The 23,871-nt window shown below is 37.8% G+C and overlaps 1 protein-coding gene across 6 annotated transcripts in view; it reads left to right on the top strand.

The window, feature by feature from the left end:
* Positions 1 to 22,883, top strand: part of CEP41 (centrosomal protein 41) — a 48,178-nt gene extending 25,295 nt beyond the window's left edge. For 2 of the 6 annotated variants that reach the window (XM_042248832.1, XM_042248833.1), the window contains exons 3-11: positions 4,448 to 4,495; positions 8,711 to 8,772; positions 9,996 to 10,065; positions 15,203 to 15,347; positions 17,021 to 17,172; positions 17,558 to 17,625; positions 18,702 to 18,816; positions 19,270 to 19,485; positions 20,393 to 22,883. In XM_042248832.1, coding sequence (XP_042104766.1) covers positions 4,448 to 4,495; positions 8,711 to 8,772; positions 9,996 to 10,065; positions 15,203 to 15,347; positions 17,021 to 17,172; positions 17,558 to 17,625; positions 18,702 to 18,816; positions 19,270 to 19,485; positions 20,393 to 20,571 — 1,055 coding nt within the window. In that variant the 3' untranslated portion in view covers positions 20,572 to 22,883. Of the gene's footprint in view, positions 1 to 65; positions 174 to 299; positions 4,496 to 8,710; positions 8,773 to 9,995; positions 10,066 to 15,202; positions 15,348 to 17,020; positions 17,173 to 17,557; positions 17,626 to 18,701; positions 18,817 to 19,269; positions 19,486 to 20,392 lie in introns of all 6 variants that reach the window. The other 4 variants (XM_060415130.1, XM_004008068.5, XM_060415129.1 and 1 more) reach the window with 4 other exon arrangements.
* Positions 22,884 to 23,871: the final 988 nt, after the last annotated feature.

The raw sequence follows: 23,871 nt of genomic DNA, 5'->3' as shown, positions 1-23,871 counted from the left end.
AACAAATGAGCATTTCTTATTTCTAGGCTAAATAGATGGGTCTTTAATCTTTTCTTACCAAACAGTGAGCAACTCAGAGTTAATCCCGAGAAATCAAGAATTTTGTGGCATCTCCAATCTTCACCCAAATCGCCTTCTACTGAGTTCTTCAAAGCCAGATATCTTCTTCCTGGGTAAAGATAATATTTTATTTCTGTCATTCTGGCGCTACGTCTCTTATAAATTCAAACACCATTGTATAGCCATGGCTAGAAATATCAGAATTATTTTGAACTTCAAATATTTCTTTTGTTCCATAGGTGCCTGAGTGTATCTTCCCAGCTCCCCAGCACTGCCAGACTGTGCCCGGAATGGATTATGCTTGCGATGAAATCCCTGCCGGCACTTTGTTCGGTCACCACCGCAGGGTCCTTGTGTATTCTCAAGCACCCTCTCTGGCTTCCTGCTCTGTAGCCCTGCAGGCTGATTAAGGGACAATTTCCAAACCACAGGGCTCTTCCTTTGTTAGCCTCCTGAACGCTTTCATTTCTGGCATTATTCTCTCATTTCAATCTATATTCAATCTAATTTCAAATTTCTTTAGCTCTCTAAAAGTCCATAGACTATCTCCACTCAGTCTTTTCTAGCTATTTTTAATTTTTTAAAAATTCATCTTACTTTTCTTATCTCCATACAAACTAGTCATTTTCTTTTTTTCTTCTTAGTCTTTACTTTTCCTGAATATCTGCTAATAGCCTTGATCCTAAGCACTGAAACTCATTACAGACTAGGTACTCTTCATCTTTACTTGGTATTTAATTCTGTTTCTTATGCCAAAGGAAGAAATGTATGTGAAAGCCTTTTACAAACCAGAAAGCACTATGCACTCGTGTAACTTATTGAGATTAACAAAGGACCTCTGTGCCTCTTTTCACGCTTTCTGCTCCTTCCGAGCCAAAAGAACTTCTCCATAGAGGAGGGAAATATTGAAGAAAAATAAAGCAGTGGAATTGTCTCTTAGCAACTGAGTTCCTGCCTTATAAATCTTAACCACTTTAGATTACTGCTGCTCAAAATCACTTGCTTTTCTTACTGGCTCAGTACAAATAAGGTTATTACATTATAGGAAAACAAAGGAAAAACTCTAATGAATGAACCCCTCAGTTCGTTGATTATGCTGTATCTTTGCTTAGCAATATCAATATAGTTGAGTTGTCTCTTTCTCTTGATTCCACTTGTAAAACCTTTTTATATATCTTTTTTTTGCAACTTAAATTATAAACTAAGTAGAGGCTAAATATCACCGTATACATTTCTATTACCTGAGTCCTGAAACAATATAGGTCATTTAAGTAGTATGTAACATATATGTACTGTATATAAATAAAGTTGTGTATAGCTTAGAGAAAATCAGGCATCCAAAAACTCAAAGCAAATTGGGGTATGATTATTTACATTATAATATGATCCATTATAAGGATTCTTCAGCCAGTAGATCTCATAGTATTTCTCATTTAGCAAGTATTTTTGAGTGCCTCCAACCCTAGACAGTGGAAAGGATGAAGATATTCTGTGCATGTGTGCATCTGTCTATGTGTGTGTAAATAGTTATTTGGGGCTTTCAGTATAATAAGATAGATAAGACTTACACACAAATAAGGCAGTACAATGATAAATGCCTTGTGAGTGGTAAGCTGAGTGCTGTAGAAGTTCAGAGGAGGGAAAGGTCACTTCCAGCTGGGTGAGCTATTATGATTATGTGGGCAAGGTGACATGTTAGAGAGCCAAAGACTCACAGAGAGTTTGTCAAGTTTAGTAATTAAGGCAAGATTGAAGAGGTAGGTAAGACGTTGGCGCCTTCAGTAGTACAGCAAGGAGTTTAAACTTCAGTCAGCAAGCAGTGGGGAGCCACTGACTTTCTTTTTTAATCAAAGTCTTGTCTAGGAAAATTTATCTGGCAGTAATGTGTAATTTCAATTAAAAAATTATTCTGTTGATAGTCTTTTAGCCTCCTTACTTTTGTATAAAATAAAAATGTGTTTATAGATAAGTCAATTATAGAATTGATTCATTTGTATTCTTTTTAAAAGGTAGTCAAAAAGCTGTTTTCAGATGAAATTAGATCCAGTAAGGTGAGCTGCTTAGTTAAGATACAAGCAGTACATGACGTGGGGTAAAAATACTACTTTTCATATTTTCTAAAATCATTTTTAGGGATTTCTTTTGTGTTGGTTAGTCATTTCTCCAGTTGAAGCAATGCAGAAATCTTCCATTTTCTTTTATTTCCCCCCTACAGAAGAGAATGAATAGCCATAATGAAAAAAGCTTCTTATCAATAGCACTCTTAGATTTATTCCTAATTTTGCCAAGTATTTGTACACCTCTGCAAAAGACTTTGCTTCTCTGTCTTCTCCTTTAGTGGAAAAAATAATCAGTAGGAATGAAAACATACCTCACAGGGTCATTGTGAGGCTCTGCTGGTACAAAGATGAAGTGCTGTGTAAATATTCTGAAAATGTTGTTAACTGACTGAGAAATGGATTTTAGACACATTGTTAGTAGAAACTGCTATAGACTGGAAATGCAGTGTTTTAATAATAGAGACTATATGATAAGGTTGGCTATTGTTTCCCATGCATAGCATGCCTCAGGGAATTTGAGAGCATGAAATGGTTCCCACCTGCTACTATGAAGAAAGTAACACTTCCTACATATTTACCTCACAGTGAAATCATGTTTTTAAAACAGCACAGCTAGAGAATCAGTGTGTCTCTACGAGCCATGTTAGAAACCAGGAGGTTGGGAATACTAATCTCGACTTAGTTACTAACTTGCTCTCTCCGGACAAGTCAGTGGACCTTTTGTACCTCAATTTTTCGACAATTCTGGAAGGAGACCTGAAGCTTCTCCAGCAAAAAGAAACTAACTGCCACATCAACAGCCTGGCACTGTAATGGGCCCAGGAACGTGCTCCTATAAAGTCGTTTAAGAATAAGACTGTGGGACAGTGAAGAGCATGCCATTTGCCCTGTCTTCTAACCTAAGTACTGACCAGTTGGGTTCCTGCCCAAGTGCGGACTTGCACAGGAGAGGCTGTGAATCTGGGAAGGATTCACGGTTTCCACTGTGGAGATCTGGTCAACATCTCAGGTTCATTCCAGCCTGAAGAACCTAGAAAAGATTATATTTGATTCCAGCCTTGGTCTTTGGTCCTTTCTGGATCTCTTCTGAGGTGTTCTCAGTGTCTGTCTTGAGAAGCCTCAGGCCTTCTGAGCAGCCCTACTACTGTCACGTCTCTCTGAGCTTTTGGAAGGATACAGTCTGGGTTCAGGACTACACTGAATCAGTCCTGCTCTTCGGTTCTGATCTGGGGACTGTGTGTTGTCAGATGAAAAAAGAATATTCTAACTCAGTGAAATTTTATTCCATGATGGTATAGATTTAGTAATAACAAGTGATGTAAGTTGTTTTTTGAAAATGTGCTTTGGGTTTCAGAGAAATAATTTTCTTTCTCTGCTTGTCACCTACACATGAAGAAAAGTTCAGAACAGTGCTTATACCATTAATCGGAAGCATTTCTTTTACCCAAAGTTTGTGACTGAAACTGACTAGTTGCTCTCAAGGCTTAAAAGTTAGGAGCACAGTTTTAGAAATGAAAAATTATTTTTAATGTTTTCCTTTTTTTTTTGCTATACATGTGAGGTGCCAGATAGAGCTTGCTGTGCTGAATTGAATCAAATTGAAGCATGCTCGGTAAAAAAATAATAGCCCCTGGCTTGAGAACCAGACTTTAGTTCATTCGGAAACCATAAGGATCCTGGCCCAGTTTTAATGCATGAAAACTCTCCAAACCACCTTGGCTAGAACCTAGTGTTATAGAACCAGGCCATAAAACATGAGGGTGGAGGACTCCCCACAGTGCTGAGGATCTGCTGTGATTTCTCAGCAAATCAAATCCATGGTGAATACTGGTATACAGACTGTGTGGTCTAGTTCAGACTGCAGTATCAGCATGAATAGTGGAAGACCAAGTTCAGGGAAGAGAAGGAAACCACAAAGATTCAGTGAAGAGGAAAGGGTTACTTGGCTGGGCACAGCAGCTCATTTTAGACATTCAGAGGTTGTTGTTTCTTTCTCTTCTTCTGCACACCTTCCCCACGAAAAAAGCTTATGGGGCAAATAAATGGAGGATGAAAGGCTTAACTCGGAAAGAAAAGAAATTACATAAAGTGATCATTTGTAGCGCCTGTGGGGACTTCTTAATGTTTATTGGGTGTGCACCTCAGCTTAACACATTTGACCAAAACATTTCCCTGGATTCCTTATCTTTTAATAATGCCGTATAATCCTAAAGACTATTTACTATGTCTGATCCATTTGTCTACTGCAGTTCTGTAAAAACAGGATGGGAAGGCTCAGACGTCATTTTCTTCCATTAAAAGCATATTTAAAATCCTTCTCTTTTTAGGTAACAGTATGACTAAGTACATTGAGAAGCTAGAAGAGATCAAAAAAAGTGAGTAACGCTATTTATGGTGTGGGGTAATGGAACCCTATAGTGGCTCTGTAAGTTGGTTATTAACAATCCTAACCATACTCTACAGGTGACTCGCATACAAAGCTATGGGAGTCAGGTGAGCATGGCAGATGCCTTGAAGGATGTGGGAAACACTGTACCATCGGGTCAGCTGCTGAGGTTGTGGTCTTTGGGTCTGAGTTCTGCCCGCCTTAAATCCCATGGGAGATAATAACGTTGGACTATGAAATAATCTCTAGTTAAGCAGTGAGAACCCCAGCTTCTAGCTTCATTGTACTGCAGTCTTTATAATCTGTATTCAAGGTACTTAATCTTTCCTATTTTCTTATTTTCTCTGTACCTGAGATAGGAGTAATAATATCTTATTTCATAGCATTCTTTTTAGTATAAATTCGACAGTATTCATGAAAGACTTAGAGGTGTGAGAAAGAGCTTATTCTTAAAGTGGTGTTATGCATTATAAATTCATTGCAGTCAGCTTTCTTTTAATTAAAAATCATATTTCATGCACATCCTTTTAAAAAACTAATCTTCGGCAAAGATATGCTTCTAGTCACTGAGTGCACTGCACTTGCACAAAATCATAATTTTTCAATCTGTGTCCAAAACAGATGTAAAATGTACACATCATGGCCAGAATCAGAGAAGCAGGGACATCTGTTTTCTAAGATGGATTTGCTCATAGCTTCAGTAGGAGAACCCAGTGTTAGGGCAGTATTGAGCTAATGGCGGCAGAGAGGCGCTCTGACTGGTAGCAGTTCAAGACCTGGCTCTGGTAGAATATACCTTCTGGGAAGAAAATATTACAAATCCAGAATTCACCAGAACTTTTGTTTTTGCATATCATTTTAATTTAAATGATAATGTTCCTGTTCCTTTTGAATTGCTGCAGTATTGAGAAACCCCAGACAATAGACGTGGACTCAGGAGCAGCTCCATGCTGAATCTCTTTTTCGCTACATTCAGCTATAACGACTGATGCTATAGACATTTGTTTTTTAATGTGTAATGTCACAGTATCCTTTTTTTCTTATATATTTTATACTTTATACATTTATGCTATATATTTAAAATGTTATATATCTGTAAAATATTCCACTTTACATACATACATATGTGTATATTAAATTTTTAAACTATGAAAAAAATCTTGTTTACTCACCTAAACTTTATTGTTGTCATCCTTAATTCATTCACTGTGAGCAAAATTCAACTGGCCTGCTTCTGTTCTGGTTTGTAGCCTTTTTCACCTCCTAAGCATAGGTAGCCGAGTGTAAACTGACCCATCCACACCAAAATTTGTCCCATATAAAAATTGTCCCATTCCACCCAGCTTGCTGAAACCCTGTTTAAAATATTCCTCATTAAAGCACAATGTGGTTTCTGGGATATATAAACTTTAAATGGAACTTATCTCCCAAAAGAAATACCTGTGGGTTAGAGTCCTTGAAAATGCGTACTTCACCTTCCCTCTTCAGAGGTTGTGGGCTTCCTTTTAGTAAGATAGGAGGTTCCACTCACCTTGTTTCACACACTTTGTGCTGATACTCCAGCTAGAATTACTTCAGGTTCTGGTTTGGGATCTACATCTTGGAAAATATTCCCTTTTCTTTTCCCATCTTCTGTTGTAGGTATTCTTTTGGGTCAGAAGGAGGAGAATGTTGCCTTGTTCTGTGACACCCTAAACCCATCTCTTTCCTCAGATTACCTTAGATGCCATGTCTTTCTGTGAAATCACAAACCTTGTCCTGTTACTTCCTTTGATTTGTCTTCCACTGTGAGCCCACTTCCCTTTGCTAATAACGCGATTTAACAGAACCCTGAAAACGCAGAATTCCTTTGTGATCTGAATATTCTTTCAACTCTGCCTGGGGAAAATAGACACCCTGTGTCTATTGACCATTCACAAAGCCCATTCTTGGCTTCTGGTGGTTAGATGACACTGGTTGGACCCGGTGTGAAGCGTCCTAGATAGTTAGGTCTCTGTCCTTCCAGTAACTCGAGAGAGACACACTTAGACTCCAGACTTACCGGAGAAGCAAAACTTGATAACATTTCTGAAACTAGGATTGTTTGTCTCCATTATAGAGTCCGGGAGAAGCTACAGTAGCAGAAGCTCCATTCTTAAAGCTCTGTTCGCCCTTGCAAGGACAGACTGACAGAGCTTTCCAAGTTATCCTTTTTATAAAATTTAAGACTTGCTGTAAAACGTCTAGCTTAATCTTTTATCTGAGTAATAATGTCAGAAAGTCCTCATGATGGCTGTCCTTCTAAACCAGAACCAGGTATGTAGAGTTCAGATTCAAATGTGCAGTGCAATTTCTAGTGCTTATGAGAGGATGCTGGAAATGCCGATCATTAGAAAACAGCAGTGGCTGTTTTCTTATTTAAGGTGATTTCTATTTAAAGAGGATTTTAATGTGTGTATTTTGTACATAGAATGTGAAGAACTAGAGTAGTATTTCCAACTATGTTAACTATACCAAAAGAATAGCAATGGATAAATGCCACAGTGCAAACTACTTTGAAAGCTATTGACTATTTTCTTTGGCTGACTTATTGCCATTTTGATTTACATAAATGACTTTGGGTGGGCAAGTTGGTGGCAACTGGGAGAAATACTATAGTTGAGTTGCACTTTCTAAAGCTTCTGCTCAGCTTATTCGGGTCTGCATCCTGATGTGTTTTAGAAGCTACTTTGCGTCTAGGTTTGTTATCTTGTATCTAGAAGAAACTGTTTTAAGAATTTCCTGGAAGAAAGATCAATTTTTAGCCAAATTGCTATCTTTAGGACATTTTAGAACAGAGAAGCTTTAGTTCCTCGTCAGAAAGAGTCTTGAGGTACTTAGAGAAGGCATGTTTTTAAGATAATATCATTTCCCAACTCTGAGCTTCAAGGTGTTTGGTAAATCATGCTCACATTATCCTCCAAAGTAGCTCTCTGGTCTGTGCTGGTTTTTTGAAAAATTCATGGGAATGATTAGTATAACCAAGTAAATAATATTAAGTACCTTTAATCCTTTCCTTGTTAGGATTCTTTGTTTATGAGACTAAAGTAATTATCCAGCTAACCTTTAGTAATTCTGAAATAATGAGGTAGTATTTAAGGAGTCAAGGATGTCAATATATAAACTAGAAGAGTGAAGAGTAGGGGTGGGCAGGAGTTCAATGCTGGAAACTCTTCAGAATTGGCAAGTCTTCTTCAGAAAAGTTTAGGGAGGCCAGCTTTTAACATGCCTCTATGGGACAAATAATAAAGTGAGATTGGCTGTATTTCTTAAAACTGTTTAATATGTGAAGAATTATTAACACAAACAAATGAAAAAGTTTGAGTTATGTCTCAGAATTGTAAAGATAGCACTGAGTAAATATTGATGTTTTCAGTTGATTTTTCTTTTTTTTCTAATTTTGCTTTTAAAAAAACCCACAATACAAGATTTACCATTATAAATCTTTCATTATAAACTTTTCAGTGTACAGTTCACTACTGCTAAGTATATTTACTTTGTTGTACAATAGATCTCCATAACTTTTTCCTGTTGCAAAACTGCAGTAAGTTGATTTTTACTGAAGTAAAGTTGAAGGAAAATTGATATAAGAGATTATCAGGACCAGTCATAAGTTTGTGCCCAGTATTGTACTCCAGGAAAAAAAGGTCGTCCTCTGTTTCTAGCATAATTATTCCTCAGGAATAATTATTCTCTTTCTAGGACAGAGATAAAATAGTAGGGTATAAATGTCTTACCAGCTCTTGACCTAGAGCACTTCAGCTTCTCTGGGTCTCTGTCCTCATTTGTAAAATTAAGATGTTTATCCCCTGCTTGTTCTGAGAAGGACTTACAAAAATGTATGCAATACAGTGGGGTCAAAGTAGAGACAGCATAGTAAGGATAACTGTAGACCAATAAAAATAAAGGGAAGAGGTCAAATCGCTGGACCCAAAAAGGTAGCTTAGAGTTTCAGCTGGAGGCTTCTCCTGGCCAGACAAAAATGATACAACACCTGCCACATTTAATTCTGAAGCTATCATGAGGATCAAATGAGGTAATGCAAGGAAATACATGCAAATAACTGGAAAAATATACCATTTTGGGGTACATTTCTTGATGAAGTTTCTTGATGACTAGAAAGAATTAATACCTCCAAGAAAGCAAAATAAACCTGGAAAAATATTTGTCCCGTTCTGCTTTGCAGATTATAGATACAAAAAAGATGAGCTTTTCAAGAGACTGAAAGTAACAACTTTTGCCCAGCTGGTAAGTTTAATGATCTTCCATTGGAATAAAGACTATCTAATTTGTGCTACTTTCTATATTTCTAAATTCAACTCTGAGTAATGTTTGCTGAGGGTTTTCATCTGCTTCTTTATATTTCACCTATGAGAGGGCTAATTGGTATGAAACTTTTTTCTTTGAAAAGAATTTTATACAGTAAAATATAAATTCTACTTTTTAATCATCAAATTTGTAGTTTAAGTTTTACTTTTCCTTGTCAATTTATCTTAATAATAAGAACCTAGAATTCTGGGTTCTTTATTGCTTGGACATATTTCTCTGTGGAAAGCAGGTAATATCCCATCTATGACTGTACTCTTTTTACAAGTCTTTCTGCCATGGGCTATTTTGTTACTTTAGTAAAGTCACTTTCTTCTTTCATTTGAAAATTATGGACAAAATGTCTCTCTGGCCCCCAAACAAGGGTTCCAGTGATGTACAACTCAAGATGGATGTTAGTCTAATGAGCTAAGTTGTGAAAAGTGATTTATTTATTTTTTAATTTGAATTCTACGTACTATTTTTTAAATGTTTATTGGAGTATAGTTGATTTATAATGTTGTGTTAGTTTCAGGTGTACAGCACAGTGAATCAGTTATTATATGTATATATATTCTTTTTCAGATTCTTTTCTCATATAAGTTATTATAGAATATTGAGTTCCCTGTGCTATACAGTAGGTCCTTGTTAATTATCTATTTTATATATAGTAGTATGTGCATATTAATTACAATCTCCTACTTTATCACTTCCCACAACACAAAAGTACTTTAAAAACGATGTATTGGGTGTACAACATTATAATCAATATAGCCATAATTACATTTATTTCTTCATTGAATAATTGCTAATACAATGCTGTTATGCATTTTTTAAGAAATAGCATGTTATATTGAAACTAGAATATACATGAAGGCAGTTTTAAACTCGTATTTATGTTTCTTGTCCAAAATTATCGTTTTGGTCTTTTAAGTTTATCATGTAATGTTTTAAACAAGTTTTTTCTTCTGGAATAAAGAAAATGTAATTACTGCCGTCAAAGTAAGAAGACCTGAGATTTAGTCTTCAACCTGGGACACTGACAGTTTCTTAAAACAGGAGATCTTTGATGTCTGATATTTCCTCGTCTTCTGTTAAAAACAGAATTGCCTCTGTTTAAAGACAAACATACACACATCTACACATTTCATTCTGTTTCCTATCAGGCCATCCAGGTTGCGTCCCTATCTGATCAAACACTGGAAGTGACAGCTGAGGAGATTCAAAGGCTAGAAGGTAATGAGAATTGAGGATTTGGGGAAAATGACAAATTGACCATTTGACTGTGGGATCCTGTGCTATTGTGTTCACAGGGACTTTGATGTATCTGTCTGTAATTAGATTGTGACTCTCTGAGAAATGCTATCTGGTGCTTTGCTAATTCTTATTTCTTTAAAAAAAAAAAAGCTGTCTGGTTTACTGGTTGTAACATTTTTAGCCTTAAATGTTTTAAATGTGTTTAATATACTAATTAATTTTTTAAACAAATATTTTTACTGCTCTCTGTATATGTACAGGCCACAGAGTTAGGTGCTATGAGACTACAAAGATGAAAAAGACACAGCTCTGCTTACATGGAGTCATATGAATTTCTGAAGTATGAGTAACCTGTCTTTCTGTTATTATTTTCCTCCCCAATACATGTGTGCACGTGCACACCGTGGCCTTCAGGGCGTGGAATCTCAACAGGTGCAAGTGAAGGGTGAGACTGTCTCAGGCTGAGGAGCAGCCTGAGCGAAGGCACGGAGAAGTCCAAGCGTGTTTGGGGAGTCACATGGCCCAGTCTGGCTGGGGTCTAAGGGAGGGTTATGAGATAAAGCTAGCAAGATAGGCACCAGATCTCCCTTCTTAAATACCAAGTTGAAAAGAAAGCCTCTTAGGTGTACTATCATGAAAAGAATCCACAGAGCCAAGGTCTTTATTCATCCTGAAGTCCTCAGCTGTCAATGTGCAGCTGCTTGTTGAAGGGGGATGTGTTTTGTTAAGGTTGATGGAGGCCAGGAATTTGACTTCTGATTTCAAGACAAGTTTCTCAGGAAGTCTGAACACCGGGTTTGTACAACTCAACTGTCATTTCCCTGGGCTTGTTTTTGTTAGGGAGGATAAAGAGAATCTAAAAAAGATAGGAATTTATCTTTTGACGGATGCCTCTCACACTGCAGAGAAATAAGGGCTCTTTGTAATAGAGATAATTGAGTCTCCTCATTCGAGTACTCCCAGTTTTAACCTGGTTATTATAAAGTACCTGGATTTTGTCCTTTAATTCATTGTCGAGATTGCAACACCAGGACATATGGGCACATGCAATTTTCTCTTCTGAGATAAATTTGCAGAGCAAAATAGGCTCTTGTAAAGTAGGACACCATAATGTGTGAGTAATATTAGTGTTTTTAGTGCTCTATACAGAATAATAACTCACTCAGGAATGCCTGTAGAACAGATTGTATCTGTATACACATTGGCTGTTTTTGAAGGGATAAAAAAAAACTCCTTTTATAATATTTCTTTTTTCCCTGCTTTAAAATATATTTCTAGAAAATCAGAAACCTGTTTAAAAATATATAAAAAAGAAAATTAAAATAACTAATAAACCCTATTAACATTTTGGTCTGTTTTCCCCACCCAAATCCGTACTGTTCTATATAGTTTTGTATTATGCTGTTTTCATTGAACATTTTATCATGAAAACTTTGCTAAGTCATTAAGTAGATTTCAAAAGCTCAATTTGTAAAGGCTGTGTTGTCATATAATGTCCACCCTTTAGATATGCCATGATTTATTTAATTATTCTCCTATTGTTGGCCATTAATGTTTTTCTGATTTTTCATTTTTATGAGAGAATGTTGTAATGTAAATACATAAATTTTTGTATGGTTCTGACTTATTTCCTGAAGATAAACTGCTGCAGATGGTCAAAGGGTGGAACCATTGTAAGATGCTCGGTGCTGATTCCACATTATCTCCAGAAAGATAATGTATTCCCACCAAACAAATAAGAGGACCCATTTCTCCCCATACCAGCCAGTGCTGAACAGTTCTCACTTTTGTGAATGTTTCCCAGTTTGATGGATGAAAAATGGTATATAGCAGTTTTATTTTTAATTTATCTGAAAACGAGATTGAGCCTTGGCATACATATCTGTGTTTGTTAGTCATAGATATTCCTTCTTTTGAGGGCATGTCTTTTCTTGCTTTTTTCTAATAGAATGTTCATCTTTTACTTACTGATTTGTAAAATCTTTAAATGATTATGATCTCTTTATTCATTGGAAACCAATATAGCCTTGAAAATAAATGAGAAAAACCTTTACTTGATATTATTAAGTTAAAAGAAAAAAGTAAACAATAAACCATAGTGTAGAGCAGTATGAATAGCATCTTTCTGGATATGTAAGAAGGGGGGAAATAAGTATATATAAAATATGTAGTTGTTTCATTTTTGGAAGGAGACAAATATTTAAAGGTAGTTCGCTTGGGTGAAGGGGCCTGACGGCCTGCAGTTCTGGAGTGCAAAGAAGGCTTCCTTTCCATGTTAACAGTTTTATCTTGATTACATTTTTATTTTGTGCATACACTCTTTTTTCTACTAAAGAACTAGTTTTAAAATATTAATGAACTAAGTATATTAACCTTTTCTCACTTACGTATGTCATGGATTTTTTCCCCTAATTTGTGATTTTTGATTTTCTTTGTGTTGACTTTTGACATATTTGAGGTTTGCATTTTTTCATGATTAAATCTATTAGCCTGTTGTATTTTCATTTTAGTGCTTTAGAGTCATAAAATCCAAAATAAGAAGAGGTTATCTAAGTTTGCTTTTTTTAAAATAGTTGACAGATTATCCCAGCACTCTTTATTTAATAGTTCTCCCTTTACCTACTGGTTTTTGTGCCTTTAATATACATTAGATTTATTTACACATATATCTCCTAGGATTTGTTTCTGTGTTCTTTGTAATTTTCCATTGTGCTACTGCACTGTTTTGATCCTTTACCTTTTCAGTATATGTGACTTACTTGAAAAGGCAGGTTCTCCAAATTACGTATACATATATCTTTTTTCTTCTCATCTTTAAAATCCTTTTAAGCTTTTTAAAAAAAAAAAAAAAGTCCATTGGGATTTGTTTTAAGGCTGAAAATTAAATAGGAAAGGATTAACATCATTTCACTTTAATCGCTAAGTCAGGAATATGCACAATATGTCACTCTCTCTTCATCCAGGTCTTCTTTAATGTCCCTAAGTAAAATTTTTATAAGACCTGTAAAGCACTTATCAGTTTTCATAGGGCCTTTACATTCTTTAATAGGTTAATTTTCTAAGAGGGTATATTTTGTAACTAGCTGTTATCATAAATGAGATGTTCTTCATGTTATTTTCTTATTGGTATATAGAAAAAATATTTTGATTGTCAGTATTTATTTATTTTATAAATAGCTTATTTTTTAAATTAACCTTACAATCTATATTAATTTTAAAATCTAACATATTTATGAATATTTTCCTTATTTTCATAGGATTCTCTTAAATTTTCTAGGTATATCATACGCAAATTAAAATTTGATATTCTCTTTAATAACTACACTTCTTATTTCTATTTATTTTCTCATTATACTGGTTAGAACAGCAAATTCTCACACCTTAATTTTTGACGACCTCAAAGAGTTTTGGTTTTTGTGAATTATGTCTATTAATACTTGAGATATTAAAAATTTAAATAGAATTTTAAGAATATTTATTTGCTATTTACCTTAAAAATAATAATACTAAACCCATTGCAAACCTAAATAATGTATTTTTATGCAAAATAGCTGTGTCACCAAAACAAAATAATATGAAGCATAACATTGTTTCACACTCTTTGTAAGTCTTGTTAATGTCTGATTCAACAGAAGACAGCTAATATCTCATGCCTTCTGCATTCAGTCTGTTGCAATATGCTCTTTGGGCTGAAGTAACCTGAAGAAACTCTGGCCTCACCCAGATCTGTAATTGAAAAAAGGAAGAACATTTTAATAGCCCTTTCATCTAATATGGATTTTTTTTTTTTTTTGACACTACATCAAAACTTGATAGCTGGTACCTTCTTAAAGGTTGGTTGTAGTATGGAATCTGAAACCATATCAATGAACTTTTCATACCCTGTTACATTGAACCCATCGGTCTGTTTTGAACTCTGAATGTATTTTTTACTCATACGTAATTTTATAACATCATTCATTGGTCATTTGGAAAATACTGATGAGGGCTTCCCTGATATCTCAGTTGGTAAAGAATTCGCCTGCAATGCAGGAGACCCCTGTTTGATTCTTGGGTCAGGAAGATCCCCTGGAGAAGGGATAGGCTACCCACTCCAGTATTCTTGGGCTTCCCTTGTGGCTCAGCTGGTAAAAAATCCACCTGCAATGCAGGAGACCTGGGTTCAGTCCCTGGGTTGGGAAGATCCCCTGGTAAGGGAAAGGCTACCCACTCTAGTATTCTAGACCATGAGGTCGCAAAGAGTTGGACACGACTGAGCGACTTTCATTTTCACTGCTTTCACTGAGTTAAGAGTTATCTTCCAAATGTTGACAAATTTCACTATACAATATCAAAAAGTCACATTTATTGACCTCAACACCCACCTTATCAAAAAGTCATTAAGATGGTAAAGAAGTCAAGCTCTTGGTGGCAAATAGTTTCCAAAATTCTATTTTTGTTTAAAATTTAATCATTGCAACAAATACCATTGGTTGTTTTCCTTGAAATGAGAAATCCACGTAGATCATCTTTTAGAAAATATATGCCAAATGCACAAGCCTAAATAACTATAGTTTTCATGTCAGTTTTTCTTCCACATAAAAGTGGAGTTCAAGGCAAAAGCAGCACAAATCCCACGCATACTTTCCCTTGAAGCACCAATGGGATGTTGGTATGTAGCAACTTTGTTGTGTGTGGATTCCCCCATTTCATCACACAGAATATTTTAAAGGTGTGTTATTTAAGGAGGACATTTAATAAAAATGATGATTACTACTTTATCTTACTGCCATGTTTACCCTCAATGCAAATATCAGCATGATAAAAAAGACAAATAGATTCATGGGGTCGTGAAGAGTCGGACACGACTGAGCTACTGAACTGAACTGAACTGAACTGAACTGAACATCGTAGTATTATGAAAATAGTTTTCACCTTTCAGATCCCCTGAAAAAGGGTCTTTGAGACTCCTGGGTCCACAGACTACGGTTTGAGAATCTGTATGTTAGAACTTAGAGAACAATTTAATAATGATCATATGAGTTCCTTTTCTCCACCTACTTTCAGTGGAAATACCTAACAAGTAAATACAAATTCTGAGGTTAAATTTATTTATTTATTCATTTGCAAATTTTAGACAATGATTCTGCAACTTCAGAGCCTGATGCTGAAATCACTGCCAAGACCAACGGAAATGGGAGCCCTGGGGAGCAGTCGCCAAGCCCCGTACAGTTCATCAACAGTGAGGGAGCCGGGGACTTTAGCCGCTCGACTCTTCAGAGGTGCTCTTATCAGATTCATGTTTTCACTGCATTTTACCTTCATTAATCTATGTACCATGTCAGTGACTTAATTACCTTAGAAACAGGTTGGCGTCGTGAAATCCCACATTTTCATCCCAGCCATTTGATTTTCTCTATATATAAATGCCACCTCCTGAATCTTTTCACAGCATTCTTAGTTAATATTGATAGGAGAGCATTAATTTTCATTCCTCAACCCCTTTCTTCTGAGCTTTCATATATGCAAGTTTGCTATTAGGACTCAGTTTTACAACCACTATCTTTTGACTCAGAGAGTATGATTTCCCCCCCTCTCCTTTTCTGTCTGCTGCAGCTTATAATTACCCTGTCTAGAATCAGAAGAAAAATAGAGTGCCACACATAGTGCTCTGATATTAAATAGGTGCAAAGGAGAGTGAAAGCAGCCTTGATGTCAACTCTCAAATGCATGTGGCAGTTTCACGATGCAGTACTTCCTCACCTATATTCACTGTTGGTTATAAGATGGTACTAATTTTCTGCATATATCCATCCCTTCTACTGGTAAAACAGTTCTACCAGACAGGCTAGTTCTACTGGAGACAGTATTGCTATTGTCAATTGCACTACTATTATTTTCATAACTACTTCTGTTCCAGGAACTCTAAAATTGCATTCAAAACAAGATAGATGAACAAGGCTTCCATGAGGATGTAGTTTCATATGACATAGGTTTTTTCTTCTTTGGTTAAATAAAATATGCACCACATGGCATACAGTTATAGCTTTTCTTTGGATTTAAAGGCAGAATTTGGCTTGCTGTGATGGGAGAGGAGCTGTTGCCACAGACTAACCAACCTGTGGTTTGGCATGTGTGTCTTCATATTACCAGAAAAGTGATCATCTTCTTATCCCAATGCAGATATTTCACTGCTTGCCATTTTGCTCATAACGCATGTTTTCTCCGACTCATGTTTATGCCACATTTTGCCTATATTAACCTGGCAAGCAATTTTGGTAATTCTGTGACTTCAGAAACGGGTCAGAAACAGACCTTCCTCATTTTAATCGCAGTTTTTCCACCATCTTATCATATGCCACAGAATTTAAAAGCCTCTTCAACCTCAACGTCGTAAGCTATAAAAATTTAAGTGACTACAGATAACTATTAAAGACACTGAGTATAAGACATACTGGATAAGTCACAGTATATGAAATATATTAAAACACCATTGTTACTTTATGTTACATATAATATACATAGAAATGTCTTCAGTTTTCCTGTCCTGTCAACCTTATTCTTTCCTTTTGCTCTGCTTTCTTACACTCATCAAAATTCCATTGGATTAACTGTTCACCTCTTTCTTTCTCTGAATGCTGCCCTTGTTGCTGGAGGCAGCATGTGCCCTACAGTTTCTACCCCCTCTGCCATGCTAATGACCTAACATGAACTCTCTGAAGGTGAGTATGGACAGTGGATCCCTTCCTTGGTGTCCAGGGTGATAGAATAAGGATCCATCCATAGTACCTTGCATTCAGAGACAGAACTGAGACACCATATCCATTTTCCTGTTTCTTTGAAGTGTTTTTTGAAAAGACATTGAGCACTCTTGTCGCCATTCTGAAGAAACGCATTTGACCTTTAAGCCACCCACCCCTGACTAGTGTCTGCCGACCTACTTTTGCACTTGCAGCGTCATCAGTGGTGTTGGGGAACTGGATCTAGACAAAGGGCTTGTGAAGAAAACAGAGCCCAATACCAAAGACAAACCTTATCCCGACTGCCCTTTCCTGCTGCTAGATGTACGAGATAGAGACTCTTACCAGCAGTGCCACATTGTTGGAGGTAAGAGAGAAAGGCTGTTCAGTGTCTCACTCCCAAGAACAGAGCCCGGTCCTGAGCCCAGGCAGGCTCGACCCACACCCCGTGGTCAGCACAGTGCTAGCCAGATGGGTTCTGGGAACCTGTGAGTTGGCTCCACCGCATGTTCTAAGAGAGGCTGGGGAAATTCTCAGAGGGATCAGGGGCCCAGGGCTAAATGTCAGAAACAGTGAAGCAGTGCTTCCTGTCATTCACTGTGTCCTGTTCTCTTCTCTTTCACAGAAGTATTTAGGTTTATCACTAGTGAGTTTGAAAATATGTTTAACTCTTAGATGTTAAACCAGCTAGGGATTGGGGCCAAGTTGTACTGAGAACTACAAACTTCCTAAGCTTTTTCTTCTCTTTGCAGCTTACAGTTACCCAATTGCAACTCTGTCTAGAACAATGAACCCTTACTCAAATGATATTCTTGAGTATGTATCCTTTGTTGCACTTTAAGGAGTTGGGTGGTATAAGGGTTGTAAGAATCAAATTGACTGATACTAATTAGCTAACTTAGCATATTTTAGAATTTGGATCCTTAGCTACTGCTGAGGCTGCTTTCTAGTCCGTCCTGCAGTTGGACAAGAAACGTTAGATTAACATTAGGATCTATTGACACTTAGTCCTAAGACATTTTTTTCCCCCAGAAACCTTTTTTTTTTCTTCCATTTTCCCCAAGTAAAATATAAGGAGTGAATTTTTTCCTTCTATTTTAATTTTTTTCTTCTTAAAATTTTCATTTGCTTTGCTCATAAAAATTGTACAAATAGAAAATTTAAATACTGAAATATATAAAAAAGAAAATTGAAGTCTCCGATAACCACACAACTGAATAACAAACTCTTACGGTATCTTTTGTGTATTTTATTCCAGGTGGTCTTCTATGTAGTCTTTTTAACAAAGTGAAAGTCATACTTATATATATAATTTAGTGTTTAGTTGCTTCCCCCACTTCCTATTACAGTGAATTTCCCCACACTAACACAAGCTCTTTATAAACTCTGTTTTTGATGCAGTAAAATATCTCATCTTTAGATTTACTATAGTTTACTAAATCATTCCTCTCTGGAGGACTGGACTTTTAGGTGATTACCGCTTTTTTACTGTTCTAACTAAGGCTGCAGTGGACACTGGGCACAAAAGTTTTTATGTTTCCTCATCTATAAATGGAGGTTATAATAATTGCTCTCCAGGACTGTACAGATGAAAGGGCCAAAGAGTATACAGTATGTAACTAGTGCCATCTTGGAGATATATATATATATATATATATATGTATATATACACACACACACACACACACACACACACACACACACACACGGAAAGGATACCAGCTTGTGCTGGTTTTCAGCACAGGAAAAAAAATCCAGGATGCCCTGAAGAGGGGTCATCCCGTGCTCCCTGAACTCAAGATAGGCAAACCTTGACTGCTTTCCTTCCTTCGGCATTTCTTATAGTCTAGGAGCATTAGCTCAGTGTGGTCAAACCTTAACTCATGTGACTGTTAGAAAAATGCCCATGGCAAGATCATCATCCTGTATGACGACGACGAGAGGCTGGCCAGCCAGGCGGCCACCACCATGTGCGAGAGGGGATTTGAGAACCTCTTCATGCTTTCCGGAGGTGAGGGGCTATGTTCTGCTTAGGACTTAAAAGGCAGATACTTAGACTCACACTCCTTCAGCTTCACTCCTAGAGCTTCCCCCCTCCCCTCCCCTGCAGAGCTCAGAATTCAGTATTCTGGAAAGAGAAAAAAAACATGCTGGCGGAAGGGAGTCAGGATATGTGAAACTTCCCTTAGCTCAATCAGCACATGTTTCTAATTCCTGAAAGAATGATGTTGCTTTATGGTTCTGTAAGAAAGCCTTCGTGCTGAAGACTTGAGCAAAGCAATTTATGGTGGAATTCTCAGAATCCCACATAACAACGGACATTTTCTGGTGTAATTTACTTAATGGTGAAGCAATTAAGAAAGATTTCCCGTCCTTGTGTTGAGGAGACATGTGGGCTCCTTTCCAGGTTTGCCTTGGCCTCACCATGCTAACAGTGCTTTTTCTGATGATCTTCCATACCTAGGTCTAAAAGTCTTAGCTCAGAAATTCCCAGAAGGACTGATTACAGGTTCCCTGCCAGCATCTTGCCAGCAGGCCCTTCCTCCTGGTTCTGCCCGGAAACGATCCAGTCCCAAAGTGCCACCCCTACCAGCTGAGAATAAATGGAGATTTACCCCGGAAGACCTAAAGAAGATAGAATATTACCTGGAAGAGGACCAGGGTCCTGCAGACAATCCTAGTAAGATATTTTGACCTTTGGAAATAATGTTTCTGTAGAACTTGAGATTTACAGCTTTGAACATCAACCTCATTATATGAGAAGCTTGATCTCTTATATTCAGATTCTTAAAATATTTGCAGGGGGGGAGGGAAATATGCAGGTGCTCTGTGAGGAGAGGGAAAATGAGTGAGTGGAGGTGTTCCCAGATGATGGCAAGAATTAGGCATTGCACACAGACAACTGAAAGAGAAGTTTTCAGTCAAATAAAGTGGGTATCTTAGGCGGAGTTGAGAGGCAAACCTAAAGCATTCAGATTCCTTCTTGGAATACAAAGCATTCCATCTTTCCCCTCATTATTACCATTGTTTTTGTTGTCTAGTCGCTAAGTCGTGTCTGACTCTTTTGCCTTCCCAGGGACTGTAGCCTGACAGGCTCCTCTGTCCATGGGATTTTCCAAGCAAGAATACTGGAGTGGGTTGCCATTCCCTTCTCCAAGAAGGTCTTCCCAACCCAGGGATTGAACCCAGGTCTCCGCATTGGCCAGTGGATTCTTTACCACTGAGCCACCAGGGAAGCCCTTGATTCCTTCTTGGAAAACTTTGCTTCCTTCTGCTGCTGCTTCTTACACTTCCAGCCTTTCATTTGGCCCAGTGCTTTCTCTTTCTCCTGTATCATTCCTGTTCCCTTCTCTACTGACGAAAGGCGAGGTTGGTTGGGATAATGGAGAGAAAGGAAAGAACAATCTGGGTTTCCTTTCATCCCTACCCTCTTCCCCACCTTCTAATTGATCTCAAGGCTCAAGAGTAGGTTTTAACCTAAAGTAGATGCTGAATAGAACTTCATTAGCTTAAAAGTGGTTTGTAGCATAAGACTTCATTAGTTTAAAAGTATACTTGGCAGATTGTCTCTGCAATCATTTTTGCAGCTCTGCTCCCTGCTTTCTTGCTTCCTCCAGGCCGGCTGAGCCAAGCTAACACTTCTGGAAGAGATGCCAAGGTTCCAGGCACCCGCAGCGGTCAGAACCTGCCTGTCGGGGGTCCTGCCAGCCACCAGAATCCCCGCTCACTGGGCAGTGGCCACCTGCAAGGCAAACCCTGGAAGTAAAAGACTTTGTCTGCCTTAGTCAAATAAATGTTTTCTCTCCTTTTGGAGCCCCGAGCAGCCCCCAAGTTGGTCATTTCAGAAACTGCTGCAAAGACCTCAGCATGTGTGTCAGGTCCTCTTCCTGTCTCTAGCTCCTTTCCCACATCCAACTTGGGAAGAATTTTTACAAAAACCAGAGGCATGACAGGCTCTAGTGTCCTCCCTGTTGTTTACAGGATATTTAAGTCTCTGAAACTGAGTAGCAAAAAACAGTCTTAATTTTTTTAGGCTTTCATTTTTAAAAAAATAAGGTCGAGTTTGTTTTGGTCTGTATCCTGCATTGTTTTGTAACTACTTCAGGCACATCTGTGTGTCCTTCCCAGCCAGTTCTTTTTCACTCAGTGTTCTTGGTTTCACGAAGGTTCTCTAGGTAGGCTTTGCAGCCTGAGAAGCTGCCCCTGGGGGTGCGGATGATTCATAGCCGCCACCAGGGTCCCCATCAGGTGTGGACCCGCTTGGCTGAGGAGCTTTTGCCCAGCACCCACCCGATACAGGTTCTGTCTTGAGTTTGGAAGCCGATACCTATAAGCATTACTCAGTTAAGATTTAGTAGCCGCTGTCATGTGTGTGCAAAGCTCCCCCTCACAAGATGTTCTGGGGCCAGCACAGGTGATGCTGTGTGCTCAGCCACCCTCATGGGAAAGCCCTATCCACAGTACAGGGCTGGGTTGAAAGCCATTCATTGAAGCCCCCTGGAGTCACCCCTCATTTTTGGTTGGCGTATTAGTTGTAAATTTCCATTATCCAGCTCAGGCATATCCATATTAGATGGGTAGAAATCATGGCCCCTTGAAAACACTGGCTTTGGTTGGGTCACTACCAGCACACAAGGTGAGGACGACTCCACAGCCCTTTGTCAGAGCTGACAACCCCTTAAATCCTTGCTTAAAAATACAGTATTAGTCTAATTGAGTAATTAGTGCAATTTCCTGCTTACTTTTCATTCTCATGACTGAGCTGTGATTAGGAGGTTGTGATTATAGATTCTTGTTTGGCCAGAATTTTGAATCGGCATTAATTGAATTGCTAGATGACTGACATTCATTCCATTTAATTGGGGGAACAAAAGACCTCAGGTAAGGATGAGGAACTCTGAAATCATCAGGAAAAGGAAAAAGAGGCTTGTTAATTTTTATGGTCTGTGATCTGTAGTTGTGATAAGGGACTGAGGAATAAATTGTGCTCTTTGTCATGGCAACCAGCCTCTGAAAAGCCAGCTGAAAATTGCCTATCCTTAGGTGGTTATTGCTGCTGGGTAAGATTTGTCTTAACAGGACTATTTTTCTCACCACCAAAAAAAAGGTATCACAGTATTTCCAGCATGGAAAGCTGTATTTGTAGGAAAATAAAGGTAATAAATATCTTATAGAGACATATGGAAAAATAACTTTCAGATTCAGCCCAGTTCTATTTTAGTGTGTTTATTCTTCTCTACTTGATTTCCAAAGTGCAACATTTTCCGATGCTTTAGAAATCAAACAAACCAGGGACATTGTTCAGATGTCAAGCCGTGCCCAATTTTCCATAAGATTCAAGAATCTTGTATAAAATTCAGCCAACGTACACAAAGCTTTAATGAGGAGCCTGTCATGTTTCCCCATAAATTTATTGCCTGAGAACTAAGTGCAGCCTTTTGCTAATGCCAAAATGCTCTGGCTTTTTATTTTCTTTACAGCATAGATTTTTTTAAATGCAGATTTTTCCACATTCAACTTTCCCCTAGCGTGGACAAGATTTTCAGCCATTTTGGACACATATACATTTTTAAGAAAAAAATTTTTTTTTCCCTGTGACAGAGTTCTGTTTATTCCATTTTCAAGTTGACTAGCCAGGAGTCTAGAGTTCCCCCACTGGATTCAGTTTTACAAGTAAGTGGTAGCCCCTTTTGCTCCTGTTCTGCATTCCCATCACCACACAACACCAGAGTGTTTGAAATGACTGTGTATGTGCGCACAGCCAGCATAGCCGAATCTATTAGAATTGCTGTGCATTTACTGGAGAGATCTGGCAGGTTGGCTATATTGATGTGTGTTTCTCCATAATGCTTTGCCTGTTGGTAAGGGTTTTAAATAACTACTCCTCAAAGACCTGTTCTCATTCTGTACTCTGTGTGTGAAATGTCACTCGCAGACAGTTTTTACATGCTCACGGTATTGCTCTGAATGTTCTACATTACTAGTTTCTTCATTAGATTAACTGACATGTATTATTTAAGTGATCTGTGATACTCTGTGCAATTATGAATGTTGACGATTAAAATACATAGTTGCTAATTTGTTGTTGCTATTAATATGCTGAAGGCTGCCAACTTCGTTGTCCCTCTCTGTTGAGATTATCTGCGGGGCGTCACATGAGACTGGGGTGATTGGAAAGTGTACTTCTTTTTGCTGTATCTCCCAGGAACGCAGATTTTCTTTGTATAAATGAATCAGGAAGTCATTCCAGTTAGGGCAGGAGACCTTAGCTCTCTAGTCAGAAGGTCTGGGTTTCTCTCCATGCCCGGCAGGGACTGATGGCCACCTTAAACACAATACCATGGGACTCTCGTCAGTGTGGCAGAGGCTGGCGAGCTGCTCTTGCCTGGGAACTTAGGACCCCCTAGATGGAAAATGCTTCCTCGAGGTACAACTACTCCTCTCTCTGAACAACAGTGATGGTCAAAGTCTAATGAATACGTTCAGTACTCTAAACGGATGTGTATTTAAGAAAGAAAGGAGGGGAGGAAGGAGGGAAGCATGAAAGCAAGAAGTGGAGAGGGAGGAGAAGGCAACATTACTCATTCGAGAACAAAAAGAACATCTCGGGCTGTCATGTCAGGGTTAGTCTACTGAAAGACATAGAATGATTTAAATGGCCTAAAAGTAATTTTATTTTTCGCCTTTAGTAGAAAGTCAGAACTAGCACAATCATATTGGACTAGGGTGTAAGTCAGAGTTAAAAGAGAACAAATAGTGTTCATTAGTTGCTGAGGGATTTTTCCCGTGGTGCTATTGAGATTATACAAAAATTCATAAGACTTTAGGCTACTCACCAAGAACACAGAACAAAACAAAACCTTCTTTTCTCTAATTCCCTTGTGGAATATAAGTGAAATCAGAGTCCTGGGCTAGAAAGAAATATGTAGGCAATTTTTCTTGTGTTGGTTTTGGTTTCTGTCATGTTATATATTCGTTGTAGATTCTGTCTTTTATGTTCTCTGACTTTTTTAGGGGGGATAATTAATTTCTGTCCACCTGGATTTAAATCCATGACTCCCTTCCT

Source organism: Ovis aries, chromosome 4 (assembly GCF_016772045.2).
Source record: "Ovis aries strain OAR_USU_Benz2616 breed Rambouillet chromosome 4, ARS-UI_Ramb_v3.0, whole genome shotgun sequence".
Taxonomy (NCBI): domain Eukaryota; kingdom Metazoa; phylum Chordata; class Mammalia; order Artiodactyla; family Bovidae; genus Ovis; species Ovis aries.
Note: the sequence above shows the minus strand (reverse complement) of the source record. Positions and strands in the feature narration are given on the sequence as shown.